We start from the raw sequence: 16,702 nt of genomic DNA, 5'->3' as shown, positions 1-16,702 counted from the left end.
CATAAATACATCAGATTGTGGATCAATTTACTATTGTATCGAGGTGAACATTACTGTAAACTTGATTTACATTTACAGAAAAGAATAACATTGGTGGGCGTTTGCTGTTAAGCACGGTAGCATCGTAACAAGGGAACATACGTGAAGCAGAACTGTATGCCCCATACATTATTGTTATTATTTATTTCTTAGCAGATGCCCTTATCCAGGGCGACTTATGAGATATCCCATTATTTTTACATACAATTACCCATTTATACAGTTGGGTTTTTACTGGAGCAATCTAGGTAAAGTACCTTGCTCAAGGGTACAGCAGCAGTGTAGTATTATTTTGTATTTAATTATATCTTGATGTAACTATCACTGACACTGTTATCTGCTGTATTATTGAATTGTATTTTGTCACACTTGTACTTGCTTGAACCAAAGTCATTGTATTCATCATTGTATTTATCTTGCTCAATTGTATTATTACTAGCACTGTGATTCTTGAATTGTAATTGTTGACGACTGTAAGTCGCCCTGGGTAAGGGTCTCTGCTAAGAAATAAATAATAATAATAATTTATTTTCACAACATATGCACAGAAATGATCCATTGGAACAGACATGATCCACCTCTTAATAAAAGCACACTGCCCGTCAGTTTAAAATACTCCTGTATTATTGTGTTCTCAGCCCACATAATAATTTACTGAAGCAGTACCACTTCTAATGAGGTCAACATATATCAGGTGCGGCAATTAGGACAATAAAACCAAATGTAACACACACGTAAGCATGGAGATACAGGGAAGCGTTTAAACCACATCGCATGTGCTGTATATTTTAAAAAATTCAGTGGCAGATAATTGTGTGTTTTGTTATGCTCTTGTAGTTAAAAATATGTTTAGATGAATAAAAGAAAACATATTATTTTGAAGAAGACCGTGAACATGTGTTGTGGTTCGTCTGAATAAACAGAACGGCAAGCAGCAGCCAGATCCTAAATTTGGCGTCCCTAATGCCGTGCAAACACAGAAGAGCGCTTGCTCAAATTTAAAATGTTCTGTAGCATTGAAACAACACCCTCGATGAGTCTGCGTCTTAAAGAAACTAACATACTCCCCACATATGAAAGGCTGCGTGTCCATCCATCTGTAGCGCTGGGTTACCCGGAGAAGTGCCTAACATGCACATCTGGTCCTAATGATCCCGTTGCAGTCACACCAACTAAAACCCAGTTCCGTTTTTACTTTTATAAAACCCTACAATATAAACTAGTGCAAACTAGATTTACTCGCTAGACATGCCAAATAGCGTTGCAAAGTTAACTCGAATTCACGCGATTTTTGTTTTTAAAACGTGTTTTCTTTTAAGTTACCTTAAACTGCAGCCTCATCTCTCGGATACACGATTTGGTAACGGTGTGTGCCCATAAAACCTTCAGCTACAACCGGTATTGCGTGAATGAAAGGAGCCATCTGTTGTGATGTCTGGTTGTGATGCAGGTATTGGGGAGGGGCTCCCCCTTGTGGAAATGCGTGTGTACGTGTGTGTTGTGGCTTAAATACACCCATCAGATTTATTTCAGGGCACTTATAAGTGTTAATGCACGAAATGTAACCGTTTACTCGTCAGCGTTTGAGATGGAGTAAGTTCTGTGAGTCAAATCCTAAAGCAGTTTAAAAAGAAGTCTGCTACTCTACAGGAGAAAAATAAATCGTATCCACTTGGTTTACTATTGTATCATTATAAAGTATGTATATTAAACTGCATTATACTATAAATTACACACAAATACAATACTGGATATTATATAACAGAATACACAGATTTTCAAAAACAAAACTTTTAAACAGTGATAGAAAATAATTTACTATTACAAACAGAACATAGGAAAATCAAACAACAGAGACAAGGTTATTGTAATACATACAGTCAAGGATACACCTGGATGACAACAGGCTTGTTTTTGATACACATAACAAAAAAGGTATAACAAAGTATTTACAAAGGAAAAAAAAACAAAAAAACAGGTTTACCTTTTCATGGATAATGTTTAATGTAGAAAACCCGATCCAAAACCAAATTGCTTTTTTCTAAGCTAAAAAGAGTGCAACACACTAATTCACCGTCGATCTCTTTAAATTCCAGCCATTCTCGCTAAATGGAAAACATATGCTCTCTTTGGCTACAGCAAACATTTACATACATTTTGGACAGATTTGTGCGTAGTATTCATTAAGCCTTAGTACGCCAGTAATTGCAATTCAGCCCAACACATTTATTACTACACTAATGCTTAACCAATACAGCTCTTCTGTCCACCTGGGGAAAAAAAAAAAGAGCTGAACTTAATTAAATGCTACTTACTAAAAACACTGGAGGATACAATGTATTTTATTTTGAAACAATATTACTTGTAGTTATTTTATAAATGTTGATATAACAAGTCCCTATTGATTTTATTTATTTTTTTTTTTTTAGAGATTCTTATTTGATGCAGAAACACGTCTTTGCAATGAGATTCCTCTCAGACAGCCATTAACCTGAGTTTCTTCTCCATACCGCAGCCATTGGAGTGATCGCAGTTAGCAGGACTGAATGCCAGCGCGCATTATCTTGAAGAGTGCATTCACATTGTTGTTCTTGATGGCATCCCTACATGCAGTAATCACTTGATTCTTTGGTTTTCCAACTTTTAAAACAAACATACAAATAACACATTAGCATCCTATAGTACAGTACAGTATAGGGTTGAACCCTGGCAATATACTGTAGGTTTGATCTACCTACCCCAACCACTGTTAGACTGCAGTTAAACCACTCCATAACTGCACTTTACACATATACTGCAGCACACAGAATATCTTGCACACTATCACAAATTATAAAGCATTATCACAAAAAAGCTAATTTAACCGTCACTTACCTTGTAATCGTCCAGCCCTCTGTATCACCTGATTCACAGCTCTCACATCACTTGCCTCATAATCGTCCAGCCCTCTGTATCACCTGATTCACAGCTCTCACATCACTTGCCTCGTAATCGTCCAGCCCTCTGTATCACCTGATTCACTGCTCTCACATCACTTGCCTCGTAATCGTCCAGCCCTCTGTATCGCCTGATTCACAGCTCTCACATCACTTGCCTCGTAATCGTCCAGCCCTCTGTATCACCTGATTCACAGCTCTCACATCACTTACCCTGTAATCGTCCAGCCCTCTGTATCACCTGATTCACAGCTCTCACATCACTTACCCTGTAATCGTCCAGCCCTCTGTATCGCCTGATTCACTGCTCTCACATCACTTGCCTCGTAATCGTCCAGCCCTCTGTATCGCCTGATTCACAGCTCTCACATCACTTACCCTGTAATCGTCCAGCCCTCTGTATTGCCTGATTCACAGCTCTCACATCACTTGCCTCGTAATCGTCCAGCCCTCTGTATCGCCTGATTCACTGCTCTCAAGCAGTTCAGGAGCTCAGCGTGGTTGTTGGATCGAATTTTGTAACCGTTTATCAAATCTCTATTCAGGTCGAACAACTCAATATATCGCTTCTTCATTGTTTTCCTGAAGCGAAAAGGATACAAGACAATATATCTATATATAATATATATAGATAGATAGATAGATAGATATGCACACACGCATCTAAGATAATATGACTCTCACATAAACTCTCATTTCAGGTAACCTGTTGATGAATATCTGTTCTATACCACTAAAATAATCTACATCCACAACACAGACCAAGCTGTCAAGAGCACTTCACAATAAAAGCAGTATAAATGTTTCAGTGCACTTACATGTCCCCCATGAGACGTGCATCTTCTGCTTGAACCAACATGTTTCGTATGAGGTTGGAGTGGTCAGCCATCTCTGCTGTCAGTCTCTGATGCACTGAATGGTACTCATCCACCTGTCAGTAAAGAGAAGCACTTCAGGGCCTGGATCATAAACTCCCCCATGAGCACACTGCAAGCCTGTTTTAGCACAAAATGAAATACACTTTTTCCTTCGAGTAGCAAAAACAAACAACATAAAGGGCTTTACAGTTATTGTCATCTTTCTGTTTGAACTTCTGCTGCTCTGTTCGTGAAAACATCAGCTTGATGACAGCGGTAATGTATTTTTTAGATGTTGTTTTCTGAACATGAACACACATAACCAAGCCTGTGTATTTATACATACACACGAATACAAATGAAGCAAAGCAGTGGTTCTGGCAGGGAACTCACTTTAACCTTAGATCAAATCACATAATAACAGGCATATTGCAGGCGCTTCCACTACCTGATTAAATCGTCAGTCGAATAGCTGCTTCTTATTTGCCCTTCGATAAACAATACGTCCAGTGATCGACAAGGAAAGGATTTATATCTTACCTCAATCCACTAGGTCTCCGCTGTGCACCACAGTTCGCCTCCTCCTCCCTCCCAACGTCCACCTGCTTTTTGTCTTGGTCTAACGGGGGACGGCAGCTATCCTGCCCCCTGCCCATGGCTTCTCTACAATCAGCCTCTCCATTTATCTGCAAGCTAACATGGGCAGGGGTACCTCGAAAGGCGGGGCCAAATGCCAAAGAATGTAGTGTAAAATATATATAATGCAGCAGTGTTGTCTGTTTTAGTAAATAATCTATCGCATGAGTTTCCTGACTGAACCAGCGTTTCTTGACACCTACCTGAACTAGAGTGTTCCGAACCTCTTCAAAATAGTCTGGGAAATCTGCATCTACACTGAGGTCTTCAATAGCCAGAAACGATGACAGAGACTGAATAACATCTCCAGCAAGATCCATGTCATCCGTGCTCACTGTAATCTAAAGAAACGCAATCAGTAAAAAAAATAAATAAAAATAATCAAAACGATTATCAAAAAAGTATTAAAACTAAATAACATCATTTGGAAAACAAAGAACCCCCCCCCCCAAAAAAAAATAAAAATAAAAATAAAAAAAACTCTTTGAAATAAGAAAATGTTTTGGTTTGTGGTCTTTACAATTAAACAATACTGCAGGTACTATGCTAAATAAGAACAATGCAATGGAGAAGAAACTAGAAGGAAATCGCTGTACAGAGCTCTACTGTCCAGGCGTGTCTCCCTACCTCCCCACTTTGTTCTATTTTAATGCACAGCTGTCCTGCTCCCCGGAGAGAAGTGAAACAGACGTCAGGAACCTCAATATCCTCTGGAAGCAAGAAACTTTGGTTTAACCACATTACAACCTACAAAATAAATCAACAGAAACATACATTAACACGGTCTCAGCATGGATCCCTGGGGAAGGAATCCTGAAAGCAAGCAAAATAAATGGTTTCATGTAAGACAGTCATTACAATCATTAAAACTGTGTATCACAATTGAAGTGTCACTGGTCAGCAATCCATTAATAGAGGTTTGTCAACACAACTTAACACCTATGTTATTCTGAAAATCTTAAGTACCTGATAAAGCCTTTTATTTTTTTCACATGATGAAATGCCCTTCTCAAAAGCATCTTGTAGAATATTACTTAGTAGATGAGCTGCATGCTGTTCATATTCTCAGCTCAGCAACTATGAGGGTGGCACGAGTGGTGGTGAGAGCAACTCACCCTCTGCAGGCGGTCGTTGATGGAGAAGGTGGCTTTGCCCCTGGGTTTGGGAGCAGACCCTTGTGTACACAAGGCATACATGGAGAAGCGGGGCAGCTGCCTGGTTAGCTCAAACACATGAAACTGAGTACTGAAAAAAAAAACAATTCAATAAGATAGAAGAATGTCTAAGAGGTGCATTCAATCAACTTATATCCTGTCTGGAGCAGAAATCCTTGACTTTTACTCCAGGGATTGTATCAACCTATCCCTGGTGACCCTCGGATTACAGTTAAAAATAGGTATTTGATGCAATCCGAGAGTGTTCATCGGTGCTATAAAATGTTATAATGAAATCCAGATGTAGCTTACCCTGGTGGGGTACAGGACCCGAACCCTAACACCCCCCCCCCCACCTCCGAATCCTAGATAGAGTTTAAACATAGCTATTTATATGCTGAACATTCACTTAATAAAAGCTCTCATTAGGTATGTTGTGTGCATTTTTCCCCACTTTGTGCTGAAAGCTATAGAACTGTGTATGAAGTTAATTTTGAAGACACAAAACCATAGAGAGAACTCTGCAGCTTTGAAATATTCTATTCTAATACAATAGCATGCACAAATGGAACATTACCTGCTTTTTCCGCCCACGAAGGCTTTGATGTGTAAATCGACAGGAACGTCTTTAGGAGGAATGATGGGGACTCGAATGCAGCCTGAAAGTTTCTGCGCACTGGGGTGTACGACGTGACTTTCCCCTTCAAATATCCCCTCAGCAAATATGAGAACAGCACGGATAATTGTGTCTACCAGAAACAAAAGCAAAGTTTAGTAAAAAAAAAATACATTACACAACTAATGACGTTCTTACACAAATGACCAAATATATTCCAGTTAAAAGTATATTCCTGTTAATGAAAACGTTTGACAAATGGGCCAAGCAAACCCTGTCTGAAGCAGTTCTGTATCGTGGTCAACATGCACGCCATCTCTCTCTGCATCGTTACCAGTAGGTACAGTAAAGGTGAGTGTATTTACTATACTAGCTGTAGGTTTCGTTCACGAACGGAACATACAGAAGAATAAATACCATTTGATGTGGAAATGGTTAGGTCTACGCTAGGTTTTTGGTTTTCAGAGCCGACGTTGACAGATAGAGCTGTCTGTAGCTGGGTGTTTGCAGGAATAACTCCCATTTGTCCTTCTTTCTCCTTTTTCTTTGACCCTGTTCCAGCCTGAAATCACAGAAAAAGATCCTGTAAATATACTATGCATTTTCCACACAGCACTTACTTGTGGATTCATTAATGCAATTTAACAGTGTCATAATGTCTGCATATGTTTAAACACAATTCAAAGAAAATAAATAACTATCGCTTGATTTGTTCCCAATGTAAGAACCACTAAAGCAAGTACTCGGTAATCGACTAGTTTTGTCAATGTTAATTTCACTTTGGTTGTAATAACTCTCTGCAGCCTCACAAAGACAGAAAGTAGCTTTCCTCATTACAGAAATGCTTGTGCTTTACAGGTTTAAAGCAGGCTGTACCTTTGAGTTTTCCTGATAGTTTCGTAGTTCAAGCAGTAAGTTTTGTTTTCGGTTACTGAGCTCTCGAATCAGATCTTGTTCAACACTCGCATCCATAAGATTTCCCTTCATCTCTTTGCTGGCTGGTAAATATCCCCGCACTGAAAAAATAAATTAGAAGTGGGCTGTTGTCAATGATATACTTTGCAGAACTAAATATATAAAAAAGAAAACAAGAACGACTAAAATGGAAAACTATGTGAACCTGAATCTTCATGTCATTAGGCATATCAACCAGGAGTGTAGTGGCTTTGTGTCCCTGTAACATCTGCCTGTTCTATCAACTGGACAAAACACAAGACCAAAGTTGCATATGCAGTATTTGTATTATTCCGTGTCTGTCACACTACATGGTGAACATGATACTGCCTTGATTTTACACCAATCTTCACCAAACTGGTATCATACATTCACAGCCTCCTGTAGGTGTTTGATTGCCTTTGGCTATATCCGATAAACTCTCGATTTTATACAAATACTTTTAACCTTTCGGGTACTGTGTGATAATTATGAGATCATGAGGGCCCCTCTGTATGTGCACTGTGTTTGTTTTGTTTTTTTACCTTCCCCCTCAACAGAAGTGCAGATAAGTTGGATCTGTCCATCCATCCTGTAATCTCCTTCAACAACCCCAGCAACTGAGGAAGTGAAGTTATCTTTAAAGATAACCTCTCCAGTGCGGTCACTGCGTGCATCGATCTGGAGAGATGGAACAGAATTCACATGGTGCTGCAGTGTATTCCTGTAGTCTACAATCCCACGAAGATGTGCTAGAATCTGCCAGTTAACAAAACCAGTTAACTGCTACTGGCAGAGCCCCTGCCCCTCTCTCCCTCAAAAAATCAGATAGCAAAATAACAACATTTTTGAGATCTGCAAAAAATGACACCACTTCAAACTACCTAAATTCTTCCCAAACCATATCAGGGCATATTACAACCCTGGCTGTACAATAAGTTCAGAACAGTCACATCCTTTTTATAAGGAGAGAGTAAATAAATACACAGCACAGTTTAGCTGGTGAAGTAGTGACATTGACCAGATTCTGCTTTGCTGCGTTAGATTCCATTACAGGAGGAAAGGGACAAGACAATGGGCTTCTTGTCCTGGACAGTTTCCAACACTCCTTATGACACCTGACAATGATTTCTACACTACCCCCCCAACACGTATTAGAAAGTGTAGTACATTTAAAAATGCTCACCTTTCCATTAGACCAGCCTGTGATCAGCTCACACACACCATCAGAGTTCAAATCGAATGCATGGATACTCATCGCTTGATTTTTGGACTAAAGAAAACAAAGAGAAAAAAAAAAAACAACGAAATAAAAAACTGATCGATGTATTTAAATAAACAAATAAACAAATGTCACATTAAACAGTTAGTGCATGCAGTATGACCCTAAACAGATATCAGAAGTATACTACTGCTTAATAAAATAATTAACATCCCTACCTTTATCCTCCAATAACGTGCAGTCCGATCATACACGCCAACTGTGCCATTGGCTAAAGCATACCCAAACCGGCTGCCATGCATATGGCAAAGAGATGTCACAGTCTGAAATATAACACAAATACATGAAGTTGTTACAAATTTATATTCTAATAAAGGAGCTACTGTAACTGGCATACGACCCACTTACATTACATCATGTGAGTAACTCTTTCATTTATGGTAAAAATGTTGGTAATAGTTAGATAACTTTTTGCTTTGATGCCAAAAACACATAAAAAACTTACCTCAGTTTCTGTCATTTCTGCCATCATTTCATCTTCCTTAAAAACTCGAATATCATAATCTTCTGAACCAACGAGCAGCTGCAAAGAGAAGTAACATCTGTAAAGTAACCCATCTAAATGCCAGGGTGATTTATCTGTAAGAGTGGGCACTGCTGCTGTGTAGTAAAATAAAAAAAGGACCAACGTGCAACAGGCAAATATCAAACTACATATTTTCATATTCACTGGGGTGGGAGTAGTTTCAATTACAGTAACATTTATTTACCAACCTCATTGTTTCCATCGCCGGTAAAGTCACAAAGACATAATGAGCGGACATTATCTCCAGTAACCTAAAAAAAAAAAATACATGAGTCAAAGATGCTTTAAAACATATTCATACATCATGACAGTATTAAACAGACTGGAGACAACTTTACATTGTTGGACCTGTGAACAGCTTTGATAGACACAATCAATAAGCATGCAAATCAAGAACTATCATTCTATATTAATTGTTTGCCAAGGTTAACAGTGAAATTGCCATTTTGTTTGTTAATGTTTTTCTTGTATCCATACCGTCCAGAAAAGGTCATTTCCCTCATGATCGAAGCCCTGGAGGGCACAGTTCCCACCAATTATTGCAAGAGGAGGGGAGATTCCACCTAGCTGCCCAAGCACTATCGCGTTGGCTCCATCTGCAACCTAAAGCAATTTAAAATAAAAGAAACCAACAAAGGGTACGTTGCTTTTTGTCATCCTTATTATTTATATTGCAGTGCTGTGTTAGCATTCTAAATAATAACTGAATCGTTTAGCATTTGCTGCTCTTTGAATAGAGTAAGAGTGTTTAGACTGTCTGGCCACTTTATTAGGACCTGTGTCTAATATTGTGTTGGGCCACCGTTCGTTCTGAATGACGTGGCATAGAGTCCACTGCTCATGCTCTCTGACTGCCCTTGCTACTGTGCCACCTGCTCGACGTGCAGCCCACTGTCATGCCTCTTTCGAATGCTATTAGATATCTGCCTGCCCCTATTTCTGATAGACTGATTGCAGTTGTGCTGCAGGGATCACATGTCACATCACATGATCAAAGTAATTTGCATCTCTAATTCAGGGTGATGTCATATCCAGCTGGGTGAACAGGTCCTAAGAAAAAGGCCAGGCAGTGCATGTACTGTATAACATGGTGACAAAAGTATGCAAGACACTTGATTAAAAACGCAAGTTCAAACGGACCTCTCTGTAAAAGACGTCAGAGTTATTGTGCACATCGTAGGCTAGCAGGTCGGTCTGTGTTCCCACCAGGAGAGAGTGATGTGCGTGTGACGGGTTGAACACTCCCGAGGCCAGGCAGCTCACAGCCTGGTTTATATTGAGGAGGGATATGTCCGAGTCCTGGGTGCTTTGAGTAATGCGACTAGATGAAAGCCGCTGGCCACGTGTGTGTGGATTGTGAATGAAGACCTGTTCCACAAAGACGAGAGAGAGAGAGAGACAGAGAGAGCGAGAGAGACTGAATCACCGACACGACCAGACCCTGTGGTACACAACTATATTGAACTTCTAAACAATGCATCTTAATACGTATTGCATACTCTTGAAGCAATGTGGGGTGAGTGAGAAAAGGAAAAATGCAAACATACAGCAATTGTGAGTTCCTAAACATAAAAAAATATATATTATATATATACAGTATATATATATATATTTGTTTATTTAGCAGACGCCTTTATCCAAGGCGACTTACAGTTAGTTTTGATGAGTGGCTGCAGAGAGTCAACTGTGTTAAAATGATTTTGCCTCTCAAATGCTATTGCCTATAATGCCTCATTTACATACATCCTGTAGAATTTGTAATATGGATCAATGTGGCTCTAGCCTTGATCTATGTTCATTATATATGCGATCAGGTTTCACATTCTTTTTAGCAAATAATAATAATAAAAGCCTGCCTGTAACATACTTTCCCTGCCTGGGTGGCTGCTGTCAGGCAGGGGTGCATCCCATCATACTTCCCCACAGTCACCATGTGGGGGTTGATTTTGTGGTTTAACTTCAGTGTGAAGACTGGGACAAGCATGGTTACGTCTGGGGGAAAAAGGAAAAGCTGTGACCTTTGTTTGTTATGAGAAGACTGTCACAAAACAATACACAGTTTAACCTGCTCAGGCCCCCTCAATCCCAACACATAGGCAAAACCTACTTCAGATCATCCCAACACATAGGCAAAACCTACAGATCATCCCAACACATAGGCAAAACCTACTTCAGATCATCCCAACACATGGGCAAAACCTACTTCAGATCATCCCAACACATAGGCAAAACCTACTTCAGATCATCCCAACACATGGGCAAAACCTACTTCAGATCATCCCAACACATGGGCAAAACCTACTTCAGATCATCCCAACACATGGGCAAAACCTACTTCAGATCATCCCAACACATGGGCAAAACCTACTTCAGATCATCCCAACACATGGGCAAAACCTACTTCAGATCATCCCAACACATGGGCAAAACCTACTTCAGATCATCCCAACACATGGGCAAAACCTACTTCAGATCATCCCAACACATGGGCAAAACCTACTTCAGATCATCCCAACACATGGGCAAAACCTACTTCAGATCATCCCAACACATGGGCAAAACCTACTTCAGATCATCCCAACACATGGGCAAAACCTACTTCAGATCATCCCAACACATGGGCAAAACCTACTTCAGATCATCCCAACACATGGGCAAAACCTACTTCAGATCATCCCAACACATGGGCAAAACCTACTTCAGATCATCCCAACACATGGGCAAAACCTACTTCAGATCATCCCAACACATGGGTAAACCTACTTCAGATCATCCCAACACATGGGCAAAACCTACTTCAGATCATCCCAACACATGGGCAAAACCTACTTCAGATCATCCCAACACATGGGCAAAACCTACTTCAGATTAGTGTTTAAAAAATATCCAATTCATTTCCAGCGACTGACTGCCACCTAGTGCACAATATTTTACATTTACATCAGGACACCATAAATCCTTTCTTTTTTTACATACCGCTATGTGCTTGCTGGAAATGCACATTAAAATGTAGAATGCCTTTTATCAAAATGTTTACCTTGAACTGTATTAACCTAACCAACTTTACAGTGACCACAAATACACATTACAACTTTAATTTGAAAAAAGTGGAACTTATTGGGGAAAGAATGGGAGGGGGATTCTAAAGGGATGGAGATTGGTGATGTTGCTATTGAAATACGTGGGGTAATTAAGGCTGTTTAAGATGCGAAAAAACAAACCACTAATTTCAACCAAAATGAGAAAGGGTGCTACCACAATGTTAAGAAAAGTACTAATTGTGCCTGCATACAATTTGATTTCCTCAATATATCATTATGCTAACTAGTATGGAGCGTGAACTGTGCAGCTTTATCACTTCACATTTCAGTCATATAGTTTAATTTGAGATATTATACCGTAGTTTAAACGCCGCAGCTATTAATGTGTCTTTCGGTGAACGGTGGGGTTTAACGTTATAAACAGCTAAGCTCTCTCGGGTCTGAAGAGCGCTCGCGTTCCCTAGCAACGCTCGACATCTTAGAAACGCTTTAATCACTGGCGTTTCTATCGCTGCCTTTCTCAACATGTTACACGTTATGCTCTATGTATTTTTATCATGACGCGACACGTATTATAAAACGTATTGTTTTATAGTTTTTCGCCATGTCATATTCGCAAAAAAATATATAGTGATGTTCAGAATTATCAGTCTTGTTTCACCAGTCAAAGGAATTAGATAACGCAGATGGTCATACTGACTAAATTAAAAAAAAAAAAAAAAAAAAAGCTAAATAAAACGTTTCTTTTGAAAATGCCCTTTTAACGTTAAATACAATACACCATCTTCCGTGTGAATGCTGAGGCCTCTGCTGAAAAAGTATTCTTACCAGACTCGATTTGCAAATAGAACGGTGGCTTCAGCAATTTATATACAAAATAAATATGAAAGTCTAATAATGCGTGCGCATTGTAATGCGATGACGTCCCCAGCCTGTAGAAACCTTCACCGCTGTCCTGCGTGGGCTGGTTCTGTGCCTCATGCAACAGATGGGATGCATTCCCCGCAAGACCTCGACTCGAAAAAGCGCCCCCACCGCTGTGTGCGATTACCATAGAATTAGGGGCCGTGTAGCTAGAGTGCAACATGACGTAGGGCAGACCAAACTAAAATAGCGCCTCCCCTTTAACGAGAATGTACAGCAACTGCAATATGATATACAACAAATCATTCAAACCGTCTAATAATATGAAGATCCAGTATACTCGATGTTATTAATATGTGTCGTACTTGCTTTCACTGATAGGGGGCCAGTTTCACAAACCGGTTCCAGGCTGCAGTCTGCTAAACCCAATCCACTTCGAAACAAAATAATTAAGAAAATACCACATGTACCCTGAACATATACACAGATGCCAAAGACAAGGCGTGCCGCGTTTAAATCGAGTGCAGTTATTCCTTTTAATCGCTATTTATCATTGAACACTGCATGGCTCAGGTTCCACGGATGACTAGACAATAATTATCTCATCTAATGCTCCGTGTGCACAACCGAACAAGGGCGTTTGTTATAATTAAATTACACCCGTGACCAATGTTTTTCTTTCTACAGAGACAACATTCCCTGCAGTGTATCCTAATCCAAATTGATTTTCTTTTATTTGTTGTGCTAGCTTTCATGTTGAAAGGTTGACGCTGGACATTAACACGGTTACAGACAGTAGTACTGTTCACAATGCACGTGTGTGCAATTGGGTGTTTAACTGTAATCCTGTATGATTATTGAATCAGCCCTTCGTTTTGTAGATGTTGTGTTTAAACTGTTCTTATGGATACATCCACAAACAGAGTGCAAAGGTGGCGTTTGTAAAACAAAAAAACAACGTAGGGGCATCACGTTCATTTTTATTTTATTTTTTAAATTCCTGTGTAGAATGGTTCTGGAATACTTTGCACAGAGACAAAAAAAAATGCTTTGGCTTGACTATGTTGATAACATAGCGGCTAGTGGAAAAACACCGGACAGTTTGACCGAGTGCAGAACAGCGCTCACGAGTCTGTTTACTCCGAGTGCAGCGATGGGCGTATTCTCGAGTCCTCGTGGTGGCAAAGCGGAGTGCAGCGCATCACCACACTATTCACAGCAACTCACTGTGTGCAAACAATGCAGACAGACGCTGTCCTTTAGGGCTGAGTGCATAGACAACAGCACTAAATACTGTGTTCACGGTTCTTTGTTTTCGATTCACTTTTCCTATATATATATATATATATATATATATATATATATATATATATATATATATATATATATACTGAAGTAATGTTTATTAAACCGAATTAAAATAGAACCACTTCATACTATTGCAATGAGCACAACAAATACAACCTGAAAGTGTATATTAGTGTTAATGTTTTATTATTTATAACGCGTAAAATAATTTCAAAAAAAAAATAACGTGTAAAATAAAAGGAAAAACGTTGTTTTATTTTTTAAGTTAATTGTTGTTTTGTTTTCTTCAAAGACAACTGAACCAGTTTATTAAGGGTGGAAAAATACCGAAAAGGACTGGCAAGTGTTGAATAGAAAGATTATTATTATTTCTCGCTAAAACAAGTAAAGGCAGGTATAATCATGAAGGACAGTAACTCATGTTATAATTATTGTGAAATTTGTGTTTCCCATAACGGCATTACTTTCTGTTTTTTTTTTTTTTTTTTTCAAAATAAACGGTAGGTGTTGTGCGCAGCTTCACGTATCGGCATTGGGTTCCCATGAGAAAACAGAGAATGGATATTTGTGAACATTGCATAAGCAGATTTCACTGCAAGAGCCAGACACACGCTCGGAATTTTAATTGAATGTCATTTTTTAACAACAACATGTGAAATAGTTTGCACACCGCTGTGCTCCGGCGAGTGTTGTGTTGACTTCGTTATGGCAGTGGTCATTCACCGGTCCGTGTGCAGCCCTCTGGCAATGCGTTGGGTTGCGCTTTGCACCCGGTGAGTGAGACTGATTCAGTCAGGAGCTCTGGTATAAATACAGGGGAAGCGCAGCCCTTAAACACGCACTTCTTCAACTCCAGAATTCTGTAACTGCAGACTCGTCACCGGGAAACAAAGCAAAGACATGGATCCGCAATCTTGCACGTGCACCCAGGGTAAAGTAAAATTAATTTATTGAATAATGTTTTTTTGGTTTGTTTTCATAAGTTGAACTTTTTTTTTTTTTTTTTTTTTTTTTAAATTTGGCGTTCCGCTTAAATTGCGTTTATTACTGTTGTACAATTTCCAAACAAACTTCTGTAAACATGTAGCGGACAATCTGTACATACAAAGTAGTCCCTTTCCTCCGTGTATGACTTTTTTTGTTTTGTTTTTAGGTGGTTCGTGCAGCTGTGGTGATAACTGCAAGTGCACGGACTGCAAATGCAAAACTTGCAAGAAAAGTAAGTGATGTCACAAAGCGAACGCCCTCTTTTATAATAAACAATAACTTGCATTGTAATATGCGTACCGTGTGTATTTTATTGATTTAGTTTTTTTTTGTGTGAAATGATAGCACGCTCATGGTGCTTGATTGTTCGGAGAGTAACGGTCTCTGTCTCTCCTAGGCTGCTGCTCCTGTTGTCCCACCGACTGCAGCAAGTGTGCCCAGGGCTGCGCCTGCAAAGGGGGAGCCACCTGCGACACCGGCTGCTGCAAGTGAAAACGAGAAACCGATGAAGGGATTTCTGTTGTAACTAGTCTGTGACGACGTCTTCTTTAGATAGGCCCCTATGTCTGGAGGCAAACGAATGTGTGTAAACTTTAAATATGTTGTGTATGTTTTAACACGAATAAAGTCTTTAAACTGCTAGTGGTGGGTGTGTTTTTGTGTGTGGTGTGTTGTTGTTTTTAAATCAGTCTAATTATTTGTGCTACGTTCTAACCCAGGTGTAGGCAACCCTGGTCCGGGAGTGCCACAATCATGCAGGTTTTGTAGATATATCTTAATCATCAATCGCCAAATGCCTGTAACACGGTAATTCTAACCAATCATTAAATCAATTAATTTAAGGGGCTTGGGTAAAACAAAAAAGAGAAGTGTCTGTAGCACTCCAGGACCAGGGTTACCTACCCCTGTTATAACCAATACTCGAGCCCAAAGCTGTAACGCGCTCTCCTAGTCCTCCGAGCAGAGAATACTCCTACCGCTAGAATGTCCAGCCTTTAGACAGCATTGTAAAACACTCGTGTGGTCTTGCAGTGATTCCTTTCACCCACTGCTGAGCCCTCCCTGGCTGTCGTGTTTCACTCCAACTTCCATTTAATCACTCAACAAAGATGCATCCGTTTATTCAGTTTGGTTATTATACACTGTCTCGCTTGATTGCCGCACACGACAGGTTAACATGTAATGCATGGTATTGCATACAGTGTGGTTACCTGGTGGTACTGTAGTTTACTATACAGTCTGTGTTCATGAATATTGCGTCACAGAGTTGTTGCAAGAAAACTAAAGCAGCAATCAGTGCATCTGCGCTTTTTTCATTACATCATAGCAACAATCATTCTACAGAAAGTTTTAGTAAGACTGCAAAACTGTCTACAAAACTGCATTCGTGGGTTCACCATGCTGGCTCTGCATGCTGTACACTTCCCCACACCACACAGACTCCGTTATGGAGCCGAAATGACGCCAGTTTGACTACAGCCTCTCACCCAACAATGAAACCACGACGCTGTTAACTTAGAGTT

At 39.7% G+C, this 16,702-nt stretch overlaps 1 protein-coding gene across 6 annotated transcripts; it reads right to left on the bottom strand.

Annotated features, from left to right (window-relative positions):
• On the bottom strand, positions 1 to 13,137 carry LOC117425924 (Bardet-Biedl syndrome 2 protein homolog). 6 transcript variants are annotated; one of them, XM_034043244.3, is made up of 19 exons: positions 12,849 to 13,129; positions 10,847 to 10,971; positions 10,120 to 10,347; positions 9,457 to 9,582; positions 9,168 to 9,230; positions 8,899 to 8,976; positions 8,612 to 8,716; positions 8,358 to 8,444; positions 7,717 to 7,852; positions 7,115 to 7,254; positions 6,656 to 6,800; positions 6,200 to 6,371; positions 5,584 to 5,713; positions 5,096 to 5,215; positions 4,672 to 4,809; positions 3,794 to 3,906; positions 3,409 to 3,557; positions 2,550 to 2,679; positions 1 to 2,309 (listed from the first exon to the last, which is right to left on the bottom strand). In XM_034043244.3, exons 1-18 carry the CDS (start codon positions 13,105 to 13,107, stop codon positions 2,573 to 2,575), a joined length of 2,421 nt encoding a protein of 806 aa, XP_033899135.3. In that variant the 5' UTR covers positions 13,108 to 13,129; the 3' UTR covers positions 1 to 2,309; positions 2,550 to 2,572. The 6 variants fall into 6 exon arrangements, 4 of the variants coding, with proteins under 4 accessions (XP_033899135.3, XP_033899134.3, XP_033899132.3 ...); XM_034043243.3 differs by having other exon boundaries at positions 2,531 to 2,679; positions 12,849 to 13,128; XM_034043241.3 differs by lacking the exon at positions 1 to 2,309 and having other exon boundaries at positions 2,445 to 2,679; positions 12,849 to 13,128.
• Positions 13,138 to 16,702: the final 3,565 nt, after the last annotated feature.

Source organism: Acipenser ruthenus, chromosome 20 (genome assembly GCF_902713425.1).
Source record: "Acipenser ruthenus chromosome 20, fAciRut3.2 maternal haplotype, whole genome shotgun sequence".
NCBI lineage: Eukaryota > Metazoa > Chordata > Actinopteri > Acipenseriformes > Acipenseridae > Acipenser > Acipenser ruthenus.
Note: the sequence above shows the minus strand (reverse complement) of the source record. Positions and strands in the feature narration are given on the sequence as shown.